This window comes from Saccostrea cucullata, unplaced genomic scaffold (genome assembly GCF_032062105.1).
Source record: "Saccostrea cucullata isolate Sc308-1 unplaced genomic scaffold, CSIRO_AGI_Scuc_v1 ctg807, whole genome shotgun sequence".
Taxonomy (NCBI): Eukaryota; Metazoa; Mollusca; class Bivalvia; order Ostreida; family Ostreidae; genus Saccostrea; species Saccostrea cuccullata.
Genome location: NW_026941481.1, coordinates 19,763 through 43,115, shown reverse-complemented (window position 1 = coordinate 43,115; position 23,353 = coordinate 19,763). Strand labels below are relative to the sequence as shown.

The window sequence follows — 23,353 nt, the reverse complement described above, 5'->3', positions numbered from 1 at the left end:
AAACTCTCAATGCCTATCTTAATCTGCATGGTGAAGTATTTACTGAATGAAAAAAAAACCTGATATGTTTTACTCCCTGCAATCAATATTTGATTTTTGGAAATGACTTAATTATTACCCTATTATAATAAATTTGCTGTTAAATTTTGCATTTTAGTTTGCCGAGCTAGTCATATCTGATTTGCCTCTAACATTTAGTTGTCGTCCAGGTAATCTGTATCAAATTAGACAAGGAATTGGGAACCAGCTTTTGCAAGCCACAGGTAACTGTATGATAGAACCTCCTATGTAAATCCAGAAATATTTTATAACCTGAAGGGGAGGGAGGAATATTTTGAAAAAAACTTTTTTATGCCCACGGATCAAAAGATTCCGAAAGTATATTGTTTTGTCCAGTTTGTCTGTTTGTCTCTCTGTCTGTCTGTTGTCAACTTGAACTTGGTTTTAGACCTACTTTTACCAAAAATACCACACTTTAACCTTGGCCAAAAGTTTTAACAAGTTGAAGCTATAGGCCTTTCATCCGTCACATTGATATTCATTGTGATAAGACCTTTCAACTGGTAGAAATATTTTTGACCTTGACCTAAGAGTTTGACCAAGTAGTAAAAAAAACTTCGAGTATTCCTTGTAACAAGACCACCTTTTGAGTGCAAATACTTTTGACCTCGACATTTGTAGTTTGACATGCATTTGACAGAATTCAACCCTTGCCATATGCTGCAATGGGGGCCATCAGTGTTTCACAAATACATCTTGTTCTTCATAAGGGGTTTGCTTCCTTGTTCATGCATATACTTAAGAAATAAAATATCATTTTTAGAGTGTCATTGGGATATGACATGAAGTTGGTCATGTGATCACGTACCAACTTCATGTCATATCTCAATGACACTCTAAAATATGATACTGGGTATTTTATTTCTTATATTTATATTTTTATTTCTATCCACATTACAAAGAAAAATGCAATATTTAGACTTTGTTTTTGAAATTCAACATAATGACGTCATGTGACGTCACAATCTAGATTTTCCAAATGTCTCGCACTATTTGCTTTAAGTCTGATCATGTGACCGACTGCATGTCATTGAAAATTGAATGTCAATTCGATTTCTATAGTCATATAAGGAAAGACATCAGCAAATGTAAATATATGTGTATAGCTATACTTACCAGAATCCATTTTTCTAATAAAAATGGGGAAGCTAGCAGCAAAGTCATTTTTGTATTAAATCTTTAAAATTTAGCTGTTAAAGATTTTTTATGAATAATTTTTTTGCCCCCCTCCCCCTAAATAGCCATGGTTTGGACCCCATTGTCCTCCCTTCTGGGTTCACACACTAAAATATCTAAAGAAGGGTTTTGAAAAATATTTAAAGAAGGTTTAAAGACAATAATTTGATTTGCAGAGCCCTTGTTTGAGCACTGCCGAGCGTGCAGTCTTCATAGAGAAGCAAGACAAGATGAGGATTGGGTATGATTTTTGTTCTGAAATGTAATTCCTAAATGTTTCACTTGGTAATATTAATCTAGACTTATTTTAAATTCTTTAATGATCAAAAAATCTCTTGCAGATAGGATGTAAGAAATGTGACAAGTTCTTTCACTATGGGTGTATAGGAGTGTCTAATTTTATTTGTGGAATGTGTTCCTCGCTTGATCAACGTTCTGTGAATCTGGAGCCTAATCTGAGAAAAGATCCTCCGAAGGTAAATTACTTTACCCAGTGCATAATATAGCTTGAAGTGTTGAGGTAAATGTTTGTGTCTGTGTAAAAGTTATGATTTTGCATATTTTGCATCATTCACCACCTGATAAATTTTATTTCAGAAAAAGAAAAGAAGTTCTTTTTTATATAGTGATTTAAGGGGAAGGTAGCCAAATTAAGCTACATTTTGCATGGCATTTAATTCAGTTTTGAAAATTTAGAATTAGTTGTTCAGAATGTATTTTCCAATGATTTTGCATGATGTTACTTTTGACCATGCACTCCCGTGACTTCCCTTATTGCTTTAATTTGTATTTTGCTTACTTTTAAAGACCCAATTTTTTTACCGTACGGTTACCGGAGGAGGGGGAGTGGTCAAAGTAACATTGGTGTTATTTACCTGGAGACCCCCAATACCCAGGAAGTCAAAAATCTGTATACACGTAGCATTACACAGGAAGTCTGTGTCTGGTGATCAGGGTCAACATTCCGTGTTTCGTGTCTAAATTTGAGTGAGACTACTTGAATTAATTGAAATATTTCAATATAAAATTTATTTATAAATACTTTCAGCGATATCTAATGTAGAAAATAATTATAAAGAAATGTCGTTTTTATATTTGAAAAAATGACAAATTAAAGAAAAGAACATAGAGTAAAATTACAAAGTAAACATATCTTTTTTTAATTAAACTTATGTAAATATCAAATTAAAAAAAATAATGAAATATTCCATTCATAGGTAGGCCTATCCGTCGTGTGAACATATACAATGTACCTTACCGCGATAGGAATATAATTCTGACCAACAATAGTGTCAAAAATATTCACCATTTCCGGGTGTTCGTGTGTTTAAAATTTATTATTGTTTGCAAGATTTTTTTTTTTTGGCTGTATATATTCATTTTAAATTTCGAATATTGGGTATTGACAGATGTTAGGAAATTCGAACTAAAAGTTACAATCTCGAAACTCGAAACTGTTTCTGACATTTCAGAATTTTACAACAGGACATTGTATAGATTGTATTCATATATAAGTAGGTAAAACATCGGATAAAGGAATTTTTTATCCGTGCCGTTTGTGCTAAATATCTTTTCCTATTTATCATATATTCCAATTTTAATCGACAAATAACCTTTCTCAACTTTCTGTGCACGGACAGGTCTAAATTCTATATCGCCTAAAATACAATATAGCCGTTGAGATTAAAAAAGCAAATTTTATTTTATGAAGTCATGTTTTATTTATCTACTCTCAATTATTTTTGAAATAAAATTTTACCAAGATTCTTTTTTTAACCACCGTGTATACAAGGCGGCTACATGAAAGTGTTTGACGCGTAACCAGGCAATCGTTTTCAGAGGACACAAACTCAGACTATCAGGTAGCACGGGAAGCTGGCCTGTCAATCAAATCAGAAGCTATTGTGTTTTTAATGATTGACAGGCGGTAAATTATTGATCTTGAATCAGGTAGATTTTGGGGGCGTTAACATAAAATTGGGTGTTTTAGGCTATCTAAATTTAATTCCTTGGTTCTCAGGCCAATTTTCTCCAAAACAGATGCGGGAGGGCGGCATTTTATTTTTCATTTTATTGGCAATAAAGTAGATGAGGGAGGTTTTTTTTTTTAAATTTTAATTTCCGAATTTTCTTTAACATAAAGATAATTTTTTAATCACAGATAAACTTTCCATTTCTGGTCAAATTCTCTACCTTACCCATTGCTTAACAGCGTGTAAACATCGTAGGTAATGTCCTCAAATGCATTTTCAAACGAAGTAGCCAAAATCTCATTGTAAATGGCTACCGGAAGTGATATTTGAATACTAAACTACGAAACAAATGAGGGCGGAATTTTTTTTCCCGGATTGGTCTCCGCAATACCTACTTTTTATTTTTTTAAAAATACAATAAAATCGGCAATGCGGCTACCTCAAAACGGATGCGCGCGGGCCTGAGAACCAAGACTTCAATTTTATTTAGCCTTAAGATATTTTTATTTAAGCATGCACTTACTGTAAACCAACTATTATTTGTGTGTGAGAAATATTTGTGTGTTCCATGAACTAGTACTTTTATTCGCGAATATTAATCACTGTGAACCAATAATTTTGATAAGTATTTGTAGAGAATGTTTTCTCAGTCACGAAAATTAATTGTAACTGATTGATTCTAAACTAATGAATCGCAAATAAAAAATGACGCGAATAATAGTTGGTTACAGTATACATAATTTGGTGAGAATTTATCATCTATATCCAGTTTTTAGCTCACCTGAGCCGAAGGCTGAAGTGAGCTTTTCTGATCACATTTTGTCCGTCGTCCGTCCGTCTGTCCAGCTGTCTGTCCGTCCGTCTGTCTGTTCTTACGAGAGGTACATTGTGGGGTAAAATTAACGTATTTTCCAGCAGTGTGGGGTTTTTTGGGTACTGTGGGGTTAACCCCATAATGAAGAGGTCTAATTACGTTCAAAATTACTCTACGAGGTCGAAAAACCTAAAATTAGATTTAACCTCACAAAGACTTTGTCCAAATTTTGGACATGTCCTTAGCCCAAAACGCTCAGACATTCAGAAATCTGCTGTTTAGAGGAGTTCGGTAATTGAATCGAGGAGTTCCGAATACCTGAGCATGCGCATATATTTAAAACTAACTGCGCATGCGCAGAATACGGAAGTAGCTGTGTTTGGACATTTTGTATTAGCAGTGAGGAAATTCGGAAACACAAAAAGCAAATGCAGTAAGTCTTACTATTTTGTTGCACCACATTGAAAAAAAGCTTTGTAAGTTGTTTGATATGATTCATATGTACATTATGCAGTTGTAGAATTTATTTAAAGTCAAGGAAAGGACACTTGTAGTCCACATAAACACATACCGATTGAAAACGGGCTTTTGTGAAAAAAATTATAATGAATGCACTGATAGTTCTTTTTTTAATCAGAGGTCTGCAATGAAAATCGACCGATACCCGGGGGTCGGGCTAGTGGTTTTCTGCAAGAGGGTCGCCCCGTTGGCCAGTAAAAAAAGATAATATTATTTATACACGTGCAATACATGCAAAGCACACCTGGTACGTATTTTCACTCGTTTTTTGCAACAAAAATCCAAACCATTTAAATTTTCCATATAACATGCTCCAACTGTCAATAAATCTCCATAATTTAATCCGTGTTGGAGTACTACTTGGCTTATTTACTTCAAAAAACGATCGTGTTTTTTTCTTAATTCGAATTTTCTCTATATCTATGGTAATTACATGCAGATATCTCATAACATAAATACATGTGATTCTTCCGATGGGAGACAAAATCTCTGGATTTTTCACGCCTCTTCCGCCCCTTCCGATTAATTTTTAAATCATCCGTGTTTAAATTTTTTTCAAATTGAATATTTTTGGCTTTAATTTTATCCTGTTTCGTAGTAAAATTGCTCTCTCTCTCTCTCTCTCTCTCTCTCTCAGTCATTCTAGATACGTACCAATTGTTTATCTACTCTTCACACATTTGTTTACATGTACTTGTCATCGTACCTTAATCTATAGAGAAAAAATCAGAATGGAAAAATGGAATTAATGTCACTGCAATAAATTTTCGCAGCAAGTAGGAATCAACATGGGGTTGTATAATTAGGTTGTAAAATTTAGTGGTATATCAATTTGATAAATGACAATCAATGTTTATAAATGAGTGTAGGACATTTTAATCAGTTGTTAAAATACCCAATATGTTACATTGCTTACACAGTCGCTTGTGTAATTATGTGCCGGATAAAAAAATTCACCTATTAAAGAAATTAAACAAATTACCTTTAGATACGTATATATAACTGTCTTTGTGTTAATGGAAAAAATATAATTGTCCTGTAAGATCAATTTGTACTTATTTTTCAAGATCGACCATTGAAAATTTAAAAGAATTAAATCACAATTAATAGTTTTTCTATAGCTAAACTTAAAGAAATTCAAGCTTAAAGCTTCATTTTGTAATTTACAATATTAATTCATCATTACTTTGAATATTTACAGTGAGAGTATGTAACTTAGCTAATACAGGTCTATCAGTATTTTCACACCTGTTAGATTTTGATTCCGTGTAGAAGCTCTAATTGCAACTCTTGTCAAAACAAATTATTTGTATAGCATGATTATCTCGTGAATTTCACCATCAGGAGACGATCGATAGGGATTAGTTACGCTCTGGTGCACTTGACACCTGTGTTGTAGTAGAATGATTTTAAACTGCGTTAATACAAATCTTTGGTCAATTGAATAATTTTTTGTGTGTGTCTGTATGTTAGATAGAAATTCTGACAGCTTTATAAAAATAATATTAAAAATTTACCAGACTTTAAAAACTTCAGCAAAGTAGTTGATCGAGGATTAATTGAAAGGGGGGGGGGGGGGGGGGGTTACACTGCTGATCATTACCTGAACATATTATAGTGAAGTTTTTAAATGAATTTTATTGACACTTACTGAAATAAATTTTTATACTTTATTTAATTCACCATTAAACTGTCTTTTAATTAAAGCTTTTATATTTTTTCTTATTAAAAAAATAGATAGTAGTAAGGCACATGTATTTCTTCTTGAATGATTTGAATGTTACAAAAGAACACTAAGAGTTCCCGAAACTAGTCAAAAATATGTCGGACAATTGTCTTGTAAATATTCAAAATTCACCGGACAGTTGTAAAATTTACCGGACATTAATTTTTTGTATGTAAATTTAACATATTATAGGATTGGAAATTGTAACGATATAATAAATGATATGTGTAAATAAAAAGATGGCAGATTAAAAAAAAAAAATTATTGAAATATTTTGTATATGGCCTTTGTATGCAGGATTTGACGTTGCCGAAGGCGTGTGATGACCAACGCTTAATTCATGTCTAAATTTATTATGTCCTTTCTGACAGATTTTTAAAATGTTTTTAAAAATAAAATCTGCAACATGACAACTCTTGGTTGATTGTTTGGAAAATATGTTGTTTTCCAGGCTTTTTTCTTTTGGATTTTTGTATTTTATGTGCCAGGAAAAATATTACGTAAAATATCAAACTCGTTTTAAAAAGCCTGGTAAAACGTCCGATATTTCTGACTAGTTAAAATTTATTATACAACCTCCATACAGTTAAAAATATGTACTAATGATATAAAGATATGCAAATTTATCATGAAAATGATGATTTTAAGTGAATTTGTTGTCGTTTTACTACATTCAAGTCAATCCGCTATTTTTAGAAAAGGGGAAAAACGCGCTTGTATTTTAAATGCTATCAAATACATTAGAAAAAATCCAGAAGTTGGTGTAATATTATCATGCTAATAGATTAAATTATAGAGAAAATAATAAATGGTAACAAATTGTCTGTAATCAAGCAGAAATAGCAGGCACTCTTGCAACCCTGCAAATTCGTCCTTCAAAACGAAAGTAGATTGTCACATTTTTTTTTACTGTCAGAACTACAGAGTGCATATATTTATCATGGAAAATATTTGTTGACAGGGTTTTTAAAACTGTTTTTCCTCCCAGACTTATGGAAATTATTATTTTAATATGTAGCTTTTTATAGTAGACAATCAACGTCTACATTTTATTTAAACAAGATCTGGCGATGCCCTGACGTTTTTTTTTTTCATTCCTTTAGTTTTGCATTTGTTTATTGTCAGGACAATTGAATTAAATGATTTTGTTAAGATTATATGTAAAGGTTATACAGTCTGTAAAAAAAACAAAACCATCGGACATTTTGACCAATAAAATTAAGATTTTACCGGTCCCATTCAAAGTTCACCGGGGATCCCCGGTGGACCGGTGCGTTTCTGGAACTCTGAACACTTATGAACAAAACCTTAAAAATTTAATTTGGAATTCTTTAATTTCATATTTTTTAAATAGGCATGGATTAATATATATATACACACATACAAAGGTTTTGTGAAATTGACATGTTTAGATAAATCAACTGTAGTGGTTATTGCTGTTTATTTATTGACTGACTGGCTACTTCTTGGGCAAACTGGAATAAGAGGCCACCTGTCTTAAGTGGCTAGTTTCTGGACTTCCCAAAGCTTAAAACAAGTTTGACTGTACTTTTTCACCTTTAACCAATATAAGAAAGTAGTTCACAGTACATGACAACTATGCTTTAAATAAATTTCGATGAATTTTAATTAGTAACTCGGAATTTTTGTATGTGATATAAATAAACATTTGCTTCTGTATTCCTTTGTAGAGTTCAGATACTGAAAGTGAACATCAGTGGAACTTTGATGATCTAGGCCGCTCTATTTTTGCAGCAACACCATCATGCGTCGGACATTCATAAAGTTGAAAGAACAAACCTATGACTTGAACACACAATTTGTGATCTGAATATAGTTCACAAATTTAAGGAAAGCAACTATCAAAGACATCCAGATTGATGGTTAGTACATGTTATAAGTGCCCATAAAATCAAGACAACAATATTATTTTACAATAAATTAAAACATAACCTGTTAAAAAAAAATTGAACATTATCATTTATAAATATATTTTACTGTATTTTTTTTTGACAGGTATACATGAAGTATGAATGAAAGACTTTTCAGAAGAACAAGCACAATCCCGATTCATTCTTGCCATTGTCTTCTCCAGACGGTGACATTTAGGACCTGACTTACTTTTCAGAAAAAGAAGATGAATCGATTTTTGATAGTTGATCTTAAAAAGATAACATTTTCAGGGGTCGTGGATTGAATGACATTTTCTTGCAATCTCCCATGCAGAGTTGTCGTTCGTTCCTCTCTCAGACACCTCTGCAATGGGCTCACGTCAAGATTTTTGACATAACGTATAAAACTTGATATTTGAAGAATTGTTTCAATTCAAATCAATAGTTCTGGATTGATTTAGTAAATATCTATCTAAAAATTCAGACATAAACATAGAAATTGAATTGTAATGAATTAAAACAAACGCACTATTTCTCGTGTTTAAAACTGTGTATACGCGAACCAACGACAGAGGTGAATGTATGAGCCGATGGTAGAGAGTGATTTTCTTGATGGGCAACTAGTTTCAAGTATTTGGATGTCTATTCTCAAGTTACTGCAAACCTTAAATTAACTTCTTGATTATTAGTTAAATGTGAGACCGTTTCTTACTTGAAGTAATCATTTTTTGAATTGAGCTATGTAATCTCTGATTACTTATGTTTATGAGTAGTGTTCAGCTTTAAGACAAAAGGATCTTTTATGAACATTGCATTCGTCATGGTGAATTTCTATACATTAAGTAACAGTCATAGTTTTCGTCTTTTTTAATTAGCGATCTCATTTTAAATGTGAGAAATAATTATTAAACTGAAATGTACATTTATGTTGTTTGATTTTTATTTTTTTGAAAATTGTAAATCAATTGCATGTTGTTGTTTTTTTTTTTCATTTTATTTTAGGGGATAGGAGTGGGGGTGCAGCTGTAAGTTTGAGTATATTTTCCAAAAGGATGTACATCGTTATTTTTGTTTAAATATCAATTTTAAAATGCAAAATGATGAGATATTAGACTACACATTTTTTCTTAAAACTTCATTTAAATTAATATATTTTGTTTAAAATAAGTAGCAACACCATGCAAGTTTTAGAGTTATTTGACAACTCACTAGATACTTGTTTTTTTTTTTTTTACATTTATGAAGATTGTCTCAAATTTTGAGGGTTTTTTTCTGTGTTCTACATTTATTGACATGTTTCTTATCTGTGTTCATCTTGTCGAGTAAATGAAAAGTTTGATTAAATTTTTTTTAAAAAATCAGGATCATCTCTTTTATTTATTATTATTAATTTACAATGAAATTATGTATGCTTTTGATGCATAATGTACACTTCAAATTCATGCACCAGCAGATTCAAAGGAAAAATTCTCATTAGAAATAAGCAGTTAAGATAAAGAGATTATCCAATTAAAAATAGTTTGAAAAATGTTTAAAACAAATTTTCAAGTATGTTATCAAAATAGGAAAAAGTATTATGAATATAGTTTGGTATTTTTAATAGTAAAAAAAAAGAGGATATGACGTACTGGCAATTGCATCATCTCACTCAGGGTCTTTACGTCAGAGTTCGGAAAAACAACCTCGAATGTATTAACATCACCTGATGTTAAAGGTTATGCTTTTTTTGTTTTTTTTTCAAATATAGGATAGAGGAAGTAAGAAGTCCCTTTTATAGTAAGTTTTATGTAATATCATAGCATTGAATAAAATTAAACTCCATATTCCACAGATAAAAGGTCTTCATGCATTTATTTCGAAGATCATGAAAAGGGGGGGGTTGTTGCCATGGCGTCTAACTAATACATTCGAGGTCATTTGTCAGCTAGTCAGAAAGGCTCGAGAAGATGCGATTGAACATAGTGGGGGTTCTTGTTCTTTTATTACCAGTCCCTGGTAGAGTTTTTTGATATTAGAACATACTGGGGTTTTCAAACACTTAAATTCATATGGTTACTGGTATCTGTTACATGAGAATACAGCGGGGTTGTTTGTTTAACACTCTGAGGTTACTAAGATGTCTAATATTTTCTATCAGAACATATTGTGGTTCTTGTCTAACACTTTGTGGGGTTAATGTTATCTTTTATTTATATAAGAACATAATGGGGTTGTTACACTTTATGGGGTTAGTGTTGTCTATTATCTTTATGAGAGTACATAGTGGGGTTGCTGTCCAAACACTTTATGGGGTTAGTGTTGTCTTTTATCTTAATAACAGTACATAGTGGGATTGCTGACCAAACACTTTATGGGGTTAGTGTTGTCTATTATCTTTATGAAAGTACATAGTGGGGTTGCTGTCCAAACACTTTTTGGGGTTTATGTTGTCTATTATCTTTATGAAAGTACATAGTGGGGTTGCTGTCCAAACACTTTATGGGGTTAGTGTTGTCTATTATCTTTATAAAAATACATAGTGGGGTTGCTGTCCAAACACTTTATGGGGTTAGTGTTGTCAATTATCTTTATGAAAGTACATAGTGGGGTTGCTGTCCAAACACTTTATGGGGTTAGTGTTGTGTATTATCTTTATGAGAGTACATAGTGGGGTTGCTGTCCAAACACTTTATGGGGTTAGTGTTGTCTATTATCTTTATGAGAGTACATAGTGGGGTTGCTGTTCAAACACTTTATGGGGTTAGTGTTGTCTATTATCTTTATGAGAGTACATAGTGGGGTTGCTGTCCAAACACTTTATGGGGTTAGTGTTGTCTATTATCTTTATGAGAGTACATAGTGGGGTTGTTGTCCAAACACTTTATGGGGTTAGTGTTGTCTATTATCTTTATGAGTGTACATAGTGGGGTTGCTGTCCAAACACTTTATGGGGTTAGTGTTGTCTATTATCTTTATAAGAACATAGTGGGTTGCTGTCCAAACACTTTATGGGGTTAGTGTTGTCTATTATCTTTATGCGAGTACATAGTGGGGTGGTTGTCCCAACACTTTATGGGGTTAGTGTTGTCTATTATCTTTATGATAGTACATAGTGGGGTTGCTGTCCAAACACTTTATGGGGTTAGTGTTGTCTATTATCTTTATGAGAGTACACAGTGGGGTTGCTGTCCAAACACTTTATGGGGTTAGTGTTGTCTATTATCTTTATAAGAATACATAGTGGGGTTGTTGTCCAAACACTTAATGGGGTTAGTGTTGTCTATTATCTTTATAAGAGTACACACTGGGGTTGTTTGTCTTATAATTTATGGGGTTAGTGTTGTCTGTTATTTCTATATAGCATAGTGGGGTTGTTTGTTTAACACTCTCTGGAATATTCTTGTCTATCATCTTTATGTGAAAACATGATGGGTTAATTTACTTTGATGCAACAGTTATCCTCAAATAAAAACATTTTTTTGCATTGTTACTGCTAGGCAGTAGTTGAAAAAAAGTTATTGCAATATCCGTTCTAAGTTCTTCAGATAAACAGTAACAATTTTAAGTACTTATAATTAGTTGCCCGTAAAGTTGACTTGATATTAAATAATTTATTTTTAACCCCACAAATATAGATCTTTAACCCCACAAATATAGACCTTTAACCCCACAAATATAGACCTTTAACCCCACAATATACCATTTGTTTGAATTCCTAATGATACCTCTCAAGTCACCACTGTACTATTAATAACCCCACAAAGCAAAATTATAACCCCGCACCTTCCGTAAAATGCACAATGTACCTCTCAACTGTATAGCTGTCCGTCCGTCCGTCTGTAAACTTTTCACATTTTCGACTTCTTCTCAAGAACCAATGGGCCAATTTTAACCAAACTTGGTACAAAGCATCCTTAGGTAAGGGGGGGTTTAAATTGTTAAAATGAAGGGCCAAGTCCCCTTACAAGGGGAGATAATCAAGAAAAGGCTAAAAAGGGTGGGGTCACTAAAAAATCTTCTTCTCAAGAACCACTGGGCCAGGAAAGCTGAAACTTATGTGGGAGCATCCTTGGGTAGTGTAGATATTAAATTGTTAAAATCGTGACCCCCGGGGGTAGGGCGGGGCCACAATAGGGAATCCAAGTTTTACATAGAAATATATAGAACAAATCTTTAAAAATCTTCTTCTCAAGAACCAGTGGGCCAGGAAAGCTGAAACTTATGTGGGAGCATCCTTGGGTAGTGAAGATATTAAATTGTTAAAATCATGACCCCTGGGGGTAGGGCGGGGCCACAATAGGGAATCCAAGTTTTACATAGAAATATATAGAACAAATCTTTAAAAATCTTCTTCTCAAGAACCACTGGGCCAGGAAAGCTGAAACTTATGTGGGAGCATCCTTGGGTAGTGAAGATATTAAATTGTTAAAATCATGACCCCTGGGGGTAGGGCGGGGCCACAATAGGGAATCCAAGTTTTACATAGAAATATATAGAACAAATCTTTAAAAATCTTCTTCTTAGAAACCACTGGGCCAGGGAAGCTGAAACTTATGTGGAAGCATCCTTGGGTAGTGTAGATATTAAATTGTAAAAATCATGACCCCCATCATGACCCCCGGGTGTAGGGCAGGTCCACAATAAGGAATCCAAGTTTTACATAGAAATATATAGAACAAATCTTTAAAAATCTTCTTCTCAAGAACCACTGGGCCAGGAAAGCTGAAACTTATGTGGAAGCATCCTTGAGTAGTGTAGATTCTAAAGTTTTAAAATAAAAAAGGGAAGGGGGTTGTTGGGCATGATAGGTATAGCAAGAGGGGGAATCTGGTAAAGATCTGCATCACCTAAGTGACTCAGGTGAGCGATGTGGCCCATGGGCCTCTTGTTAAGAATTCAATTTAAAGAAATTTTTCAAGATATTTTCATCAAACGTCATACACTAACACAATTTTTCATATTGCATTACTTATATATTCTCGGTGGGGTTGATAAAACTGGGTATATTGTAATGTTTTTCTCCTTAAATGAATTTTTTTTTATAATGTGCAAGTCATTTGGAAAATGTGCTTTAGATATTGAATATGATTTAAGAAGGAATCCAACTAAGATATTTATAACTAAGTATTTACTTTAATGAAAATTTTATTTTCTGTAAATAAATCATTTAAAGGCCATTCTTCATGAAAACAAAGTACTTGAAAAGTCTGGTTGGTACTACAGATAATATGAAAATGTCTTGGAAAAATTTTTTTTATTCCATGTACCTATACTTTTCATTTTTCAGTATAAAGTACTGTATGAATTCGATATCTTGAGTAGCTTTGCTTGGTTTCGAAAGTAGCTTAAAGAGCAAAGTTTATCCTATATTTAATGCATTTTATCCTTAATTAATTTTTCAAATCCTGGGATATCTCTAGTGTTTAGTTTCCTAAATTAGAGATAAAAAGATTTTTACAAGATATATATCAATTGGGGGAGGTGGGTACAATCCACAGAAATGCCACCCTTGTGAATACTTGTTTATGTTGCAGTTGAAACAAATTAAATTAATGCAAAGAGGAGTGATATGCCTTTTACTCCTAAGTCAGGTATAGCCACTAACCAAAAGGTTAGGGGTCATACAAAATGTAAATTTTGAATAATATTTTATTTCCCTTCATTTGCAAAATCTGTTTATCAAATCAAATCATGACAGTATTGAGATCTACCAGATGGCTTGGCTATCACATTATTGTTAATCCCTTTGAAGTTTAATTAGTTAATCTCTTAAGTCAATAAAGTTGCCTAATTATCTATACCTGAGGCACGACAGGTGTGACAACAATTATCACTCTACCTGTCCATGTCACTGTACTCTTTCATTGACAAGGCATTTGAGTAAATCATATTAATTACTTAGATCAACTCAAAAGCAATTATATATGTATATGTAAAATGTTGAAGAGTTAGTCTAGGTTAGAGAGTCTAAGTCGGAGAGTCAGAGTTAGAGTGTGTTAGCTAGAGTTAGGACATGCAGCTAGCCGTCCCAGTCATAGATGTGTATATATAATGTACTTCTGTAATAAAGACTGAAAAAGACATTCCTACTTATGTCTTAATCCTTGAAGGTTTTATGTCAAGGACAGTAACCAAGTCTAATGGTTACTGCGTGACCGAGTGTTGTAGGGTGCACTACTTATTCCAAGTGGACCCCTAGTCCCCTACCCTCCCCGACGGCTATCGTAAAACAGCACGATGGGGGTATATATATTGTAAACAAGTTTCACACCTTCTTTTGTTTACAAAGAATCAAAATAATCAACTGGAATTTCATGGATTAATATAATATTTAAATCAGAGACATCAATAAATATATAATGTCTCTGGTAAAAAGACCGCATATTCTGACTTGAAATGTAAACATGTATGTATGTCTTACGATTAAATCCTGCTGTATCATATACGAAGGTATAAAAGAAAGAAGAAAATTAAAATTAACAGCCAATATTAAATATAAATAGAGAGTTTAATAGGGTGCTTGGTTGCCCGGAACGTTTTTTACGGCCGGAACCAATCTTACGCGGGCCGGAACGTTTATTATGGCCCGGAACCAATATCATAAGTATTTAGCGTTCCGGCCGGAACGCCAAGTTACCCGGAACGTATATTATGCGACACCGGTCACACAGGAATGGGGTATGAAAAAAGTTTTTTTATGAACTTAAAAAAAATCCTTCCACTCATACATCTTTGAATACTGGAGAAAAATACTGTCCAAGAGTTATGTGTATAAGAGTTTTCATTAATACTTATAATAAGGACCAGAAACGCATAAGAATTGCGGCCAGTATTGCTGTATATGACATAAATCAAGACATAAGACAGATATATACAATGTAGTTTACAAAACTGCATGGAATGCTCTAGATAGAGGCCCATTTCATCGATAGTCATATATGTAATTAGTACATTTTTGAATCAGCTTTAGTCATGTAGTATGATAATGATTAAATTTTAGAAGCATGAGTTTGCCTCTTACAAAAAGTATATTTATGTCTATACACATGTAGTGCAGTCTATATTACAGGTACAACACTTATCTATATTTTAAGGTCATTTAAACATATTAGGTGAAATATTGTTACATGTACAAGTATCTGTTTTGCACTTGGCTATGTTTTGGTTAGCATTCAGTTAAACATTTGAACATCTTTGGCTGTTGAACTGTTCAAACATTTTTAATATTTATATGTAGCTATAAACATGATAAATATAGCTGGATTATGATTTCATAAATACAATACATACAATAAATTTGTACTATATATAATTTGAATATTTCAGGTATGGAAAATCAGAAGACACTGTAAAGGATAATGTAGAGTAAGTAATTAAAGTAAATTACAGTGTAAAATGTATTTTTGTTTTAATTATGGGCCCATAATCACATTAAATGTGTCTATATATATGTAATATTTGTATCAATATAGTCTTCAACATGTTCATGAAAATTGGTTTTTCTAGCTATACCTTAATACTTTAAAAGAGTAATTAATTAATGTATTAATGTATGAAACAATTTAATACTTTCTAAGCATTAAATTTATCCATATTATCAATAGAAAGAATACTATTTCCATTGCATTTGAATCAGAAGACACAAGGCCGTTGGGAGCAAAGTCAACGAACTTGAAAACAATGTAGATACAGAGAACAGCTATGATAATGTTGAGAAAATGGAAGATGACATCATCATTGAGAACAGAGAAGAGGAAGTTGAAAATCAGGCTGTATCAAGCCAGGATAGTGAGTGATCAATATTTCATATCAAAGTTTTTAGAAATAAAATTTTCTTATAAATTTTAAGTGATTGTTAGTACACAGTGTAAATACTTCAGTTCTTTCCCCTTCAGGAATACAAACAGATTTCATAAACAGTCATGTGAGTAGAACCGAACATCATTTGTTACATTATTATCATAATTTATTAAGTGTTAACAAATACCAGGTAGATAAGGTTGTCAAAAATTATCACATTATCTTGTTGTTCTTAAATTTTTAAAATGTCAATTAATTTTTTTTTTTTATTATCGTTTCAGTTGTAAAAAAGTAAATGTATTCATTTAATTTCCATGTAATATGCAGGTAAACAGTGTTGTTGCATATTTGGAGGAGATTATGGACTGCTCTGTACAAGACTGGTATATAATTAAAATAATGCTTTTGTTTCATTGCCATACCATTTTTTTAAAATTCAAATTCGAATGTCCAGTCATCTTGAATGTTTAATTTTACAGTGAAGAAGTTGATCATGCACGTCATCATCAGTTCATAAAAAATCCTTATTTGATGTACAAGGAGTTTACAAAAAAGTTCTGTTTTGGGGAGAAATTTATAAGCTCAGAGGTAAGTATACATTTATATTACTTTGTGGGATTTTGGATGTAATCTGTCACTTTTAATTGCTCTATCTGCTTTTGTGTTTTATTGTGTTTTGTTCATGAGTCAGATTGTTACATCTGTTGAAGGTTATGGAGCATCTACAAACAGTGCTGACAGAAAAAATGTGTGTCAGCAAGCCAGTACCTGGGTAATTTTGCTAGTTTCTCCTTAAGTTTTTTATTATGCCCCGCCATGAATATGGCGTATAGTGTTTGTCATGTCCGTCTTCCGTCCTTCTGTCCTTCCGTCACACTTTGTGTTTAGCTCTGTTCAAAGCTAAGTTTCAAAGAAACTATCCAAGACATGTTCATCAAACTTCATATGCTGGTAGATATTGATGAGAGCTATGCAACTGCATCAACATTTTTTGACCTTGACCTTTCTTTTGACCTTGACCTCTCTTTTCTTAACTTAGTGTTTTGCTCAGTTTTAAACATACCATTCAAGATGGTGTTATCAAACTTCACATGTTGAAACAAACTTGCACGGATGATGCATCTAGGGATGAACACTACCAGACTTGCTTCGGATGCTGGATCTGACCTAAAATTTCATTCCCTAGTAACTATAAGCCCTACCTGAACCAAACTTGCATGGATGATGCATCTAGGGATGGACACTACCAGACTTGCTTTGGATGCTGGATCTGACCTATATTTTTATTCCCAAGTAACTATAAGCCCTACCTGAACCAAACTTGCATGGATGATGCATCTAGGGATGGACACTACCAGACTTTCTTCGGATGCTGGATCTGACCTATATATTCATTCCCAAGTAACTATAAGACCTACCTGAACCAAACTTGCATGGATGATGCATATAGGGATGGACACTACCAGACTTGCTTCGGATGCTGGATCTGACCTATATTTTCATTCCCAAGTAACTATAAGCCTTACCTGAACCAAACTGATCAAATTTTATACACATACAAATTTTCATGTTGCTTTACTAATATATCCTTGGCGGGGCATTCATGTCCTATGGACATATTTCTAGTTTAACATTATGTATTGATTTCCATGTACATTTGCCTTTTGCACTAAAGTCATAAAATGACTTTCAGGTCCATCTTCAAAAGATACAGTTCATATCAACACCTGCAAAATCAACACCTGGAAAAAATCCTGATAGAAAACATGTTGTAAGTTTTTGTTCTTTTCCATGAAATTTGAGCCTCTATGTACATGTTATTTTCACCTTATTTGCATAGGTCATCTGTGGGAATAATTTAAAAGGGATATAAGTTAAGATTAACTCATATCGCTTTGTATACAACTGTGTGTTGAAGAATTATTTGAAGGTGTGAAAAAGCACGATATGTAGATAATAACGTTTAACTCTTTACAACTTATTGAACTGTTATGCAACAAACACTTAATGTTAACGTCATAGAAATAGAAATTTACCATTTCCCCGCAAGCACCTTTTAGCGTGGTACAGGTTTCTCTAAAGTTTAGCGTAAATAATATTTTGACGTTATATTTTAATACAGAAATAACTTTTTTATTTTATGAGATTTTTGCAAATATAAAATAGAAGGAAATCGGCAATGAATTAAAGATTAAATGAACTTTTTAAAGTGCGTGAAAATGCGTGATTGCGGGGAAACGGTATATGCGTGATTTTGCGTTAGAAATAGGAAATGGTATATGCGTTAAAATGCGTGACTGCGGGGAAGGGGGTTAAAAGTAAACAATATATAAATTTAATTTTGTATTTTGAAGCAATGTGATCTTATTTCTTTCAACCTCATTTAAAAATTTCTTATTTGCGTTTTTTTAATTTCAGTATGGGTGTGTATTACATGAACCTGGTTTTGATTAAAGAGGCCATAGTATATCTTATATGTAAGAGAAGTGGCCTACCATATGAAGCAGCAGATGAGAGATGCACTCTCACAGAGCGATCAGTACAGGATCAAATTACTAAAAAATATACCTGAATTCCATTTTATTTTAACTCTGATGACCAATGAAACTTTCATCATTACAACTACATAAATCATGATTTCATAATAATATTAAAAATCTTACCCCCCGTTCACACACAGACGCCGCTTCTACTACGATCAAAGCGTGGCTGAAAGCGTGGCCGATCGTGAAAAATCGCAGGAGAAACGTCTTGCAGTCGTCATAAGCGTAGTATGTTCGCAGTAGGGTCTTCATGATCGGAGAGCTCTACGCTCTCATCACGCTTATTTTGAACATGTTCAAAACAAGCGTAGCGGGATCGTGGCCAACAAAAATCGGGGTTAAGTCGTAAAAAGAGCGTAGTAGTAGCGCCGTAATCGTACAAGCAGCGCGGAAGCATCGTAGAGAGATCTTCGTGATCGTAGTAAAAGCGCTGTAAGAGCGTAGGAACTTACCAAGTTCATACAATGCTCCCTCTACGTTCGTACTACGTTCTCACTACGATCGCTCTACGTTCCTGAAGATCCTACGAAGACCTTCAATGACCTTACGCCGATCATATCACGACCTATTAGACAGGAGTTTGTTCTTATAGCGCTTTATCATCAGTAAACTACATGTAAAGGGTGACACTATACTTGACGATCATTTGCAATTGAGAATTTTCACATCTTGTTACAGTTAAAATTGAAAATGCCCTTAAACCATATGGTAAAGACCGCAAAAAAAAAAAATGCGGTCGCAATAGTATCATCGCTAAAATCGTAGTACAAAAATCTGCGGTTGCAAGATATATAGATTTACATCATCGTCAAAATCGTACTAGAAGCGTAATGCAATCGTATCATGATAGGTACCACCGTAGCGACATCGCTGTGCAGTCATCTAGGTCTGCGTAGTAGTCCTAGTATGGTCTTGAATGTCGTAGTGGCAGCGTAGCAAACGCAGTAAACACGGCCGCTTGTCGCCAACGGTACTGCGTAACATCGTACTAGAAGCGTGTTAGCATCGCATTTGGCGTAGCGACATCGTAGTATGGTAGTCGCGAAAACCATAATTTGCGAAAATTGCTCCATTTAGACGCCGATCGGCTGCGACTCTTAAAAAAATTAAGATCGTGGCTTGATCGGGATGATCGCCGTAGAGTCGCAGCTCTGTGTGAACGGGGGGTTAGTATAGGTGTATCACATGGATTTTTCTTACAAATTACAATGCAAAAAAATACAATGTATCAATAGCTTAAGTACAGGTATATCAATTAATAGTGTGCTCAGTAGAATGTATTGATAGCCTAATACTTTATCAGGTCTGGACGATTTCTAAATATGGAAGTCAAGAACGATAACCGAAAGTTGCTATAAATGTACATCAAGTACACGTAATTATTTTTCTGTCCAATCAGACAACAGCATTTTTACACACCCCAAAACATATTTTAAAAGAACAAAAAGAAAACACGTGCTATTGTTTTTTCCTCAAAAAGATTTTTTTAACATAAAATCTGTAGAGGTAAGATGAAAACTTTTGAAGAATAAGGTATTCCCCACTTTTTTGCCGTGAACAACCTTGACATTTTTATCTCGGTAAAGAAAAAAATAACGCACTGTAGAATGTAATCATTTACAGAGGTATATATATAGATCGCACCAGCAAGTTTTTATCAAGTTCAATTATAACATTTACCAGAATATATTATATGATGGTAAATATAATTTTGCTTAGCCGTCCGATTTTCATCGATAATGCTTAAATTCCATGTGTATAGATCAACTCACACAAGTGTTTATCGTATGGAGTATACACATATAGTTTTGCATTATCAAGGGTTTCATGAGCGCCGAATACTTAGCTATGCAGACTTTAAATGGGCATAAGGAAAGGCGTTTAACGTGGAGAGAAGAGAATCCTGTAATTATACATGAATGCGTTTTATCCCAATATCTTACCTCTCGCATATCAGAAACTGCATGGACTACTAGTATTCTGTAACAAACACTAAAAAATAATAAAGACTGTTATCTTTTCGATAAGATTTTTATGTCAGGCTCTAAAAACTGAAAATTTACCGTATTTATATCAATTTTGTAACGTAATTAAACTTTTGGGATTGCTAACTCCTAGAGACAATTTTTTTTTATCCCACTTAAAACGTATTCCAAGCTTTCAAGTCGTGTTTGTTCACGGTAGAATTGTCATAAATATTAAATCATTCCCAAATGCGCATAAAGTTTACAAAAAGTTTGTTCTAAAAAAATCTTTTGAGCAAAAAACGTAAAAGCCACGTGTTTTATTTATTCTCTCATGGGTTTGTCTAAATGCTGTTATCTGATTGGTCAGAAGGATTAGTGCCTTGTTTATTCTGTGTATTAATAGCAATTCACGGTTATCGTTCTTGACTTCCTTATTTAGAAATCGTCCAGACCTGTTTATAGATACAAATGTGTCACATATATTGTACTTGGTAGACTGTATCAATAGCCTAGGGCACTGGACCCTTACCTGTCATGTAGTACTCAGTACTGAGTAGACCGTATCAATAGCCTAGGGTACTGGACCCTTACCTGTCATGTAGTACTCGGTAGACCGTATCAATAGCCTAGGGTACTGGACTCTTACCTGTCCTGTAGTAAACGGTAGACCATATCAATAGCCCAGGGCACTAGACCTTTACCTGTCATGTAGTACTCGGTGGACCGTATCAATAGCCAAGGGTACTTGACTTACCTGTCCTGTAGTACTAGGTAGACCGAATCAATAGCCTAGGGTACTGGACTCTTACCTGTCCTGTAGTAATCGGTAGACCGTATCAATAGCCTAGGGTACTCAGGACCCTTACCTGTCTTGTAGTACTCAGTAGACCGTATCAATAGCCTAGGGTACTGGACCTTTATCTGTCATGTAGTACTCGGTAGACCGTATCAATAGCCTAGGGTACTGGACTCTTGCCTGACCTGTAGTACTCGGTAGACCGTATCAATTGCCTAGGGTACTGGACTCTTACCTGTCCTGTAGTACTCAGTAGACCATATCAATAGCCTAGGGCACTAGACCCTTACCTGTCATGTAGTACTCAGTAGACCGTATCAATAGCCTAGGGTACTTGACTCTTACCTGTCATGTAGTATTCGGTGGACCGTATCAATAGCCTAGGGTACTGGACTCTTACCTGTCCTGTATTAATCGGTAAACCCTATCAATAGCCTAGGGTACTGGACCCTTACCTGTCTTGTAGTACTCGGTAGACCGTATCAATAGCCTAGGGTACTGGACCTTTACCTGACATGTAGTACTCAGTAGAATGTATCAATAGCCTAGGGTACTGGACTCTTACCTGACCTGTAGTACTCGGTAGACCGTATCAATAGCCTAGGGTACTGGACTCTTACCTGTATTGTAGTACTAGGTAGACCATATCAATAGCCTAGGGCACTGGACCCTTACCTGTCATTTAGTACACGGTAGACCATATCAATAGCTTAGCGTACTTGACTTTTACCTGTCCTGTAGTACTCGGTAGACCGTATCAATAGCCTGTGGTACTGGACTCTTACCTGTCCTGTAGTAAACGGTAGACCGTATCAATAGCCTAGTGTACTGGACTCTCACCTGTCATGTAGTACTCGGTAGACCGTATCAATAGCCTGGGCACTTGACCCTTACCTGTCATGTAGTACTCAGTAGACCATATCAATAGCCTAGGGTACTTGACTCTTACCTGTCATGTAGTAATCGGTAGACCGTATCAATAGCCTAGGGTACTGGACTCTTACCTGTCCTGTAGTACTCGGTAGACCGTATCAATAGCCTAGGGTACTGATCTCTTACCTGACCTGTAGTACTCTGTAGACCGTTCAATAGCCTAGGGTACTGGACTCTTACCTGTCTTGTAGTACTCTGTAGACCGTTCAATAGCCTAGGGTACTAGTCTCTTACCTGTCTTGTAGTACTCAGTAGACCGTATCAATAGCCTAGGGTACTGGACTCTTACCTGACCTGTAGTACTCTGTAGACCGTTCAATAGCCTAGGGTACTAGTCTCTTACCTGTCTTGTAGTACTCAGTAGTCTGTATCAATAGCCTAGGGTACAGGACTCTCACCTGTATTGTTGTACTCAGGTACTCAATGGAATGTATCAATATCTTTTGTTATATGTATTATACTATTCTGTTATTTTTTGTTGCATTAAAGTGATCTACTTTTCAACAGCCTTGTTTAATTTTATTGTACTCAGAGGGAAGTACATATCATCAGCGCCAGAAAGTAAATGCTGTTATTAGTTTGATTATTTCAGTTCAAGTGAGCTTTTGAAATATTTTGAATAAATGTTTCATATTTTCTTCTTTTTTGTTTTATTTTATGGTGTTAATTTTTGTATTATTAAGCAAATAGATTATTATGCTGTTATTTATTTACTAATTAAACAGATTACATTTTATTGAGTGTTGGTTTTCTATATGTTAAATTGATATTTATGTTTCCGTCCTCATCACTCTCATTTAAGTTAAATTTTTAAATTATTTTCTCATTTAAATGTTCTTTTTTTTGTAATATTCTTTTCTTTAGTTTTCATATTTATTTACGATTCTTTTGAATATTCTATTTTGATGAATAAGTATTTCCCTGATGTTAATCTACCGATTGAAATAGCTTAAAATCATTTTTTTCCCTCAAAAAATAACTAATTCATTTATTTTAGGCATGAAATTTAACGTTAAATCGGTGTTTAATGCATTAAAAACAAAACATTGAGATGGTTTTGATTAAAAAAAAAAACATTCCGGAAATAATATAAACCACCGGGTTTCTTCTAATCGTTAGAGACATCTCATAAATATTCATAACTACGCTAGGCTCGTGATACTCAACCAGCGTTC

The 23,353-nt window shown here is 34.0% G+C and overlaps 1 protein-coding gene and 1 long non-coding RNA gene across 4 annotated transcripts; both read left to right on the top strand.

Moving 5' to 3' along the window:
* Positions 1-149: 149 nt before the first annotated feature.
* LOC134257893 (uncharacterized) lies at positions 150-17,767 on the top strand. Its single transcript, XM_062740466.1, has 10 exons — positions 150-263; positions 1,413-1,477; positions 1,578-1,712; positions 15,466-15,504; positions 15,776-15,927; positions 16,035-16,063; positions 16,267-16,322; positions 16,419-16,527; positions 16,650-16,711; positions 17,633-17,767. Exons 5-10 carry the CDS (start codon positions 15,858-15,860, stop codon positions 17,712-17,714), a joined length of 408 nt encoding a protein of 135 aa, XP_062596450.1. The 5' UTR covers positions 150-263; positions 1,413-1,477; positions 1,578-1,712; positions 15,466-15,504; positions 15,776-15,857; the 3' UTR covers positions 17,715-17,767.
* On the top strand, positions 4,212-9,168 carry LOC134257892 (uncharacterized). Of its 3 annotated transcripts, XR_009990029.1 has the most exons (5): positions 4,212-4,456; positions 4,661-4,789; positions 7,960-8,151; positions 8,285-8,501; positions 8,733-9,168. It is a non-coding gene; the product is annotated as an uncharacterized LOC134257892 (long non-coding RNA). The 3 variants fall into 3 exon arrangements; XR_009990027.1 differs by lacking the exon at positions 8,733-9,168 and having other exon boundaries at positions 8,285-8,709; XR_009990028.1 differs by lacking the exons at positions 4,661-4,789; positions 8,733-9,168 and having other exon boundaries at positions 8,285-8,709.
* Positions 17,768-23,353: the final 5,586 nt, after the last annotated feature.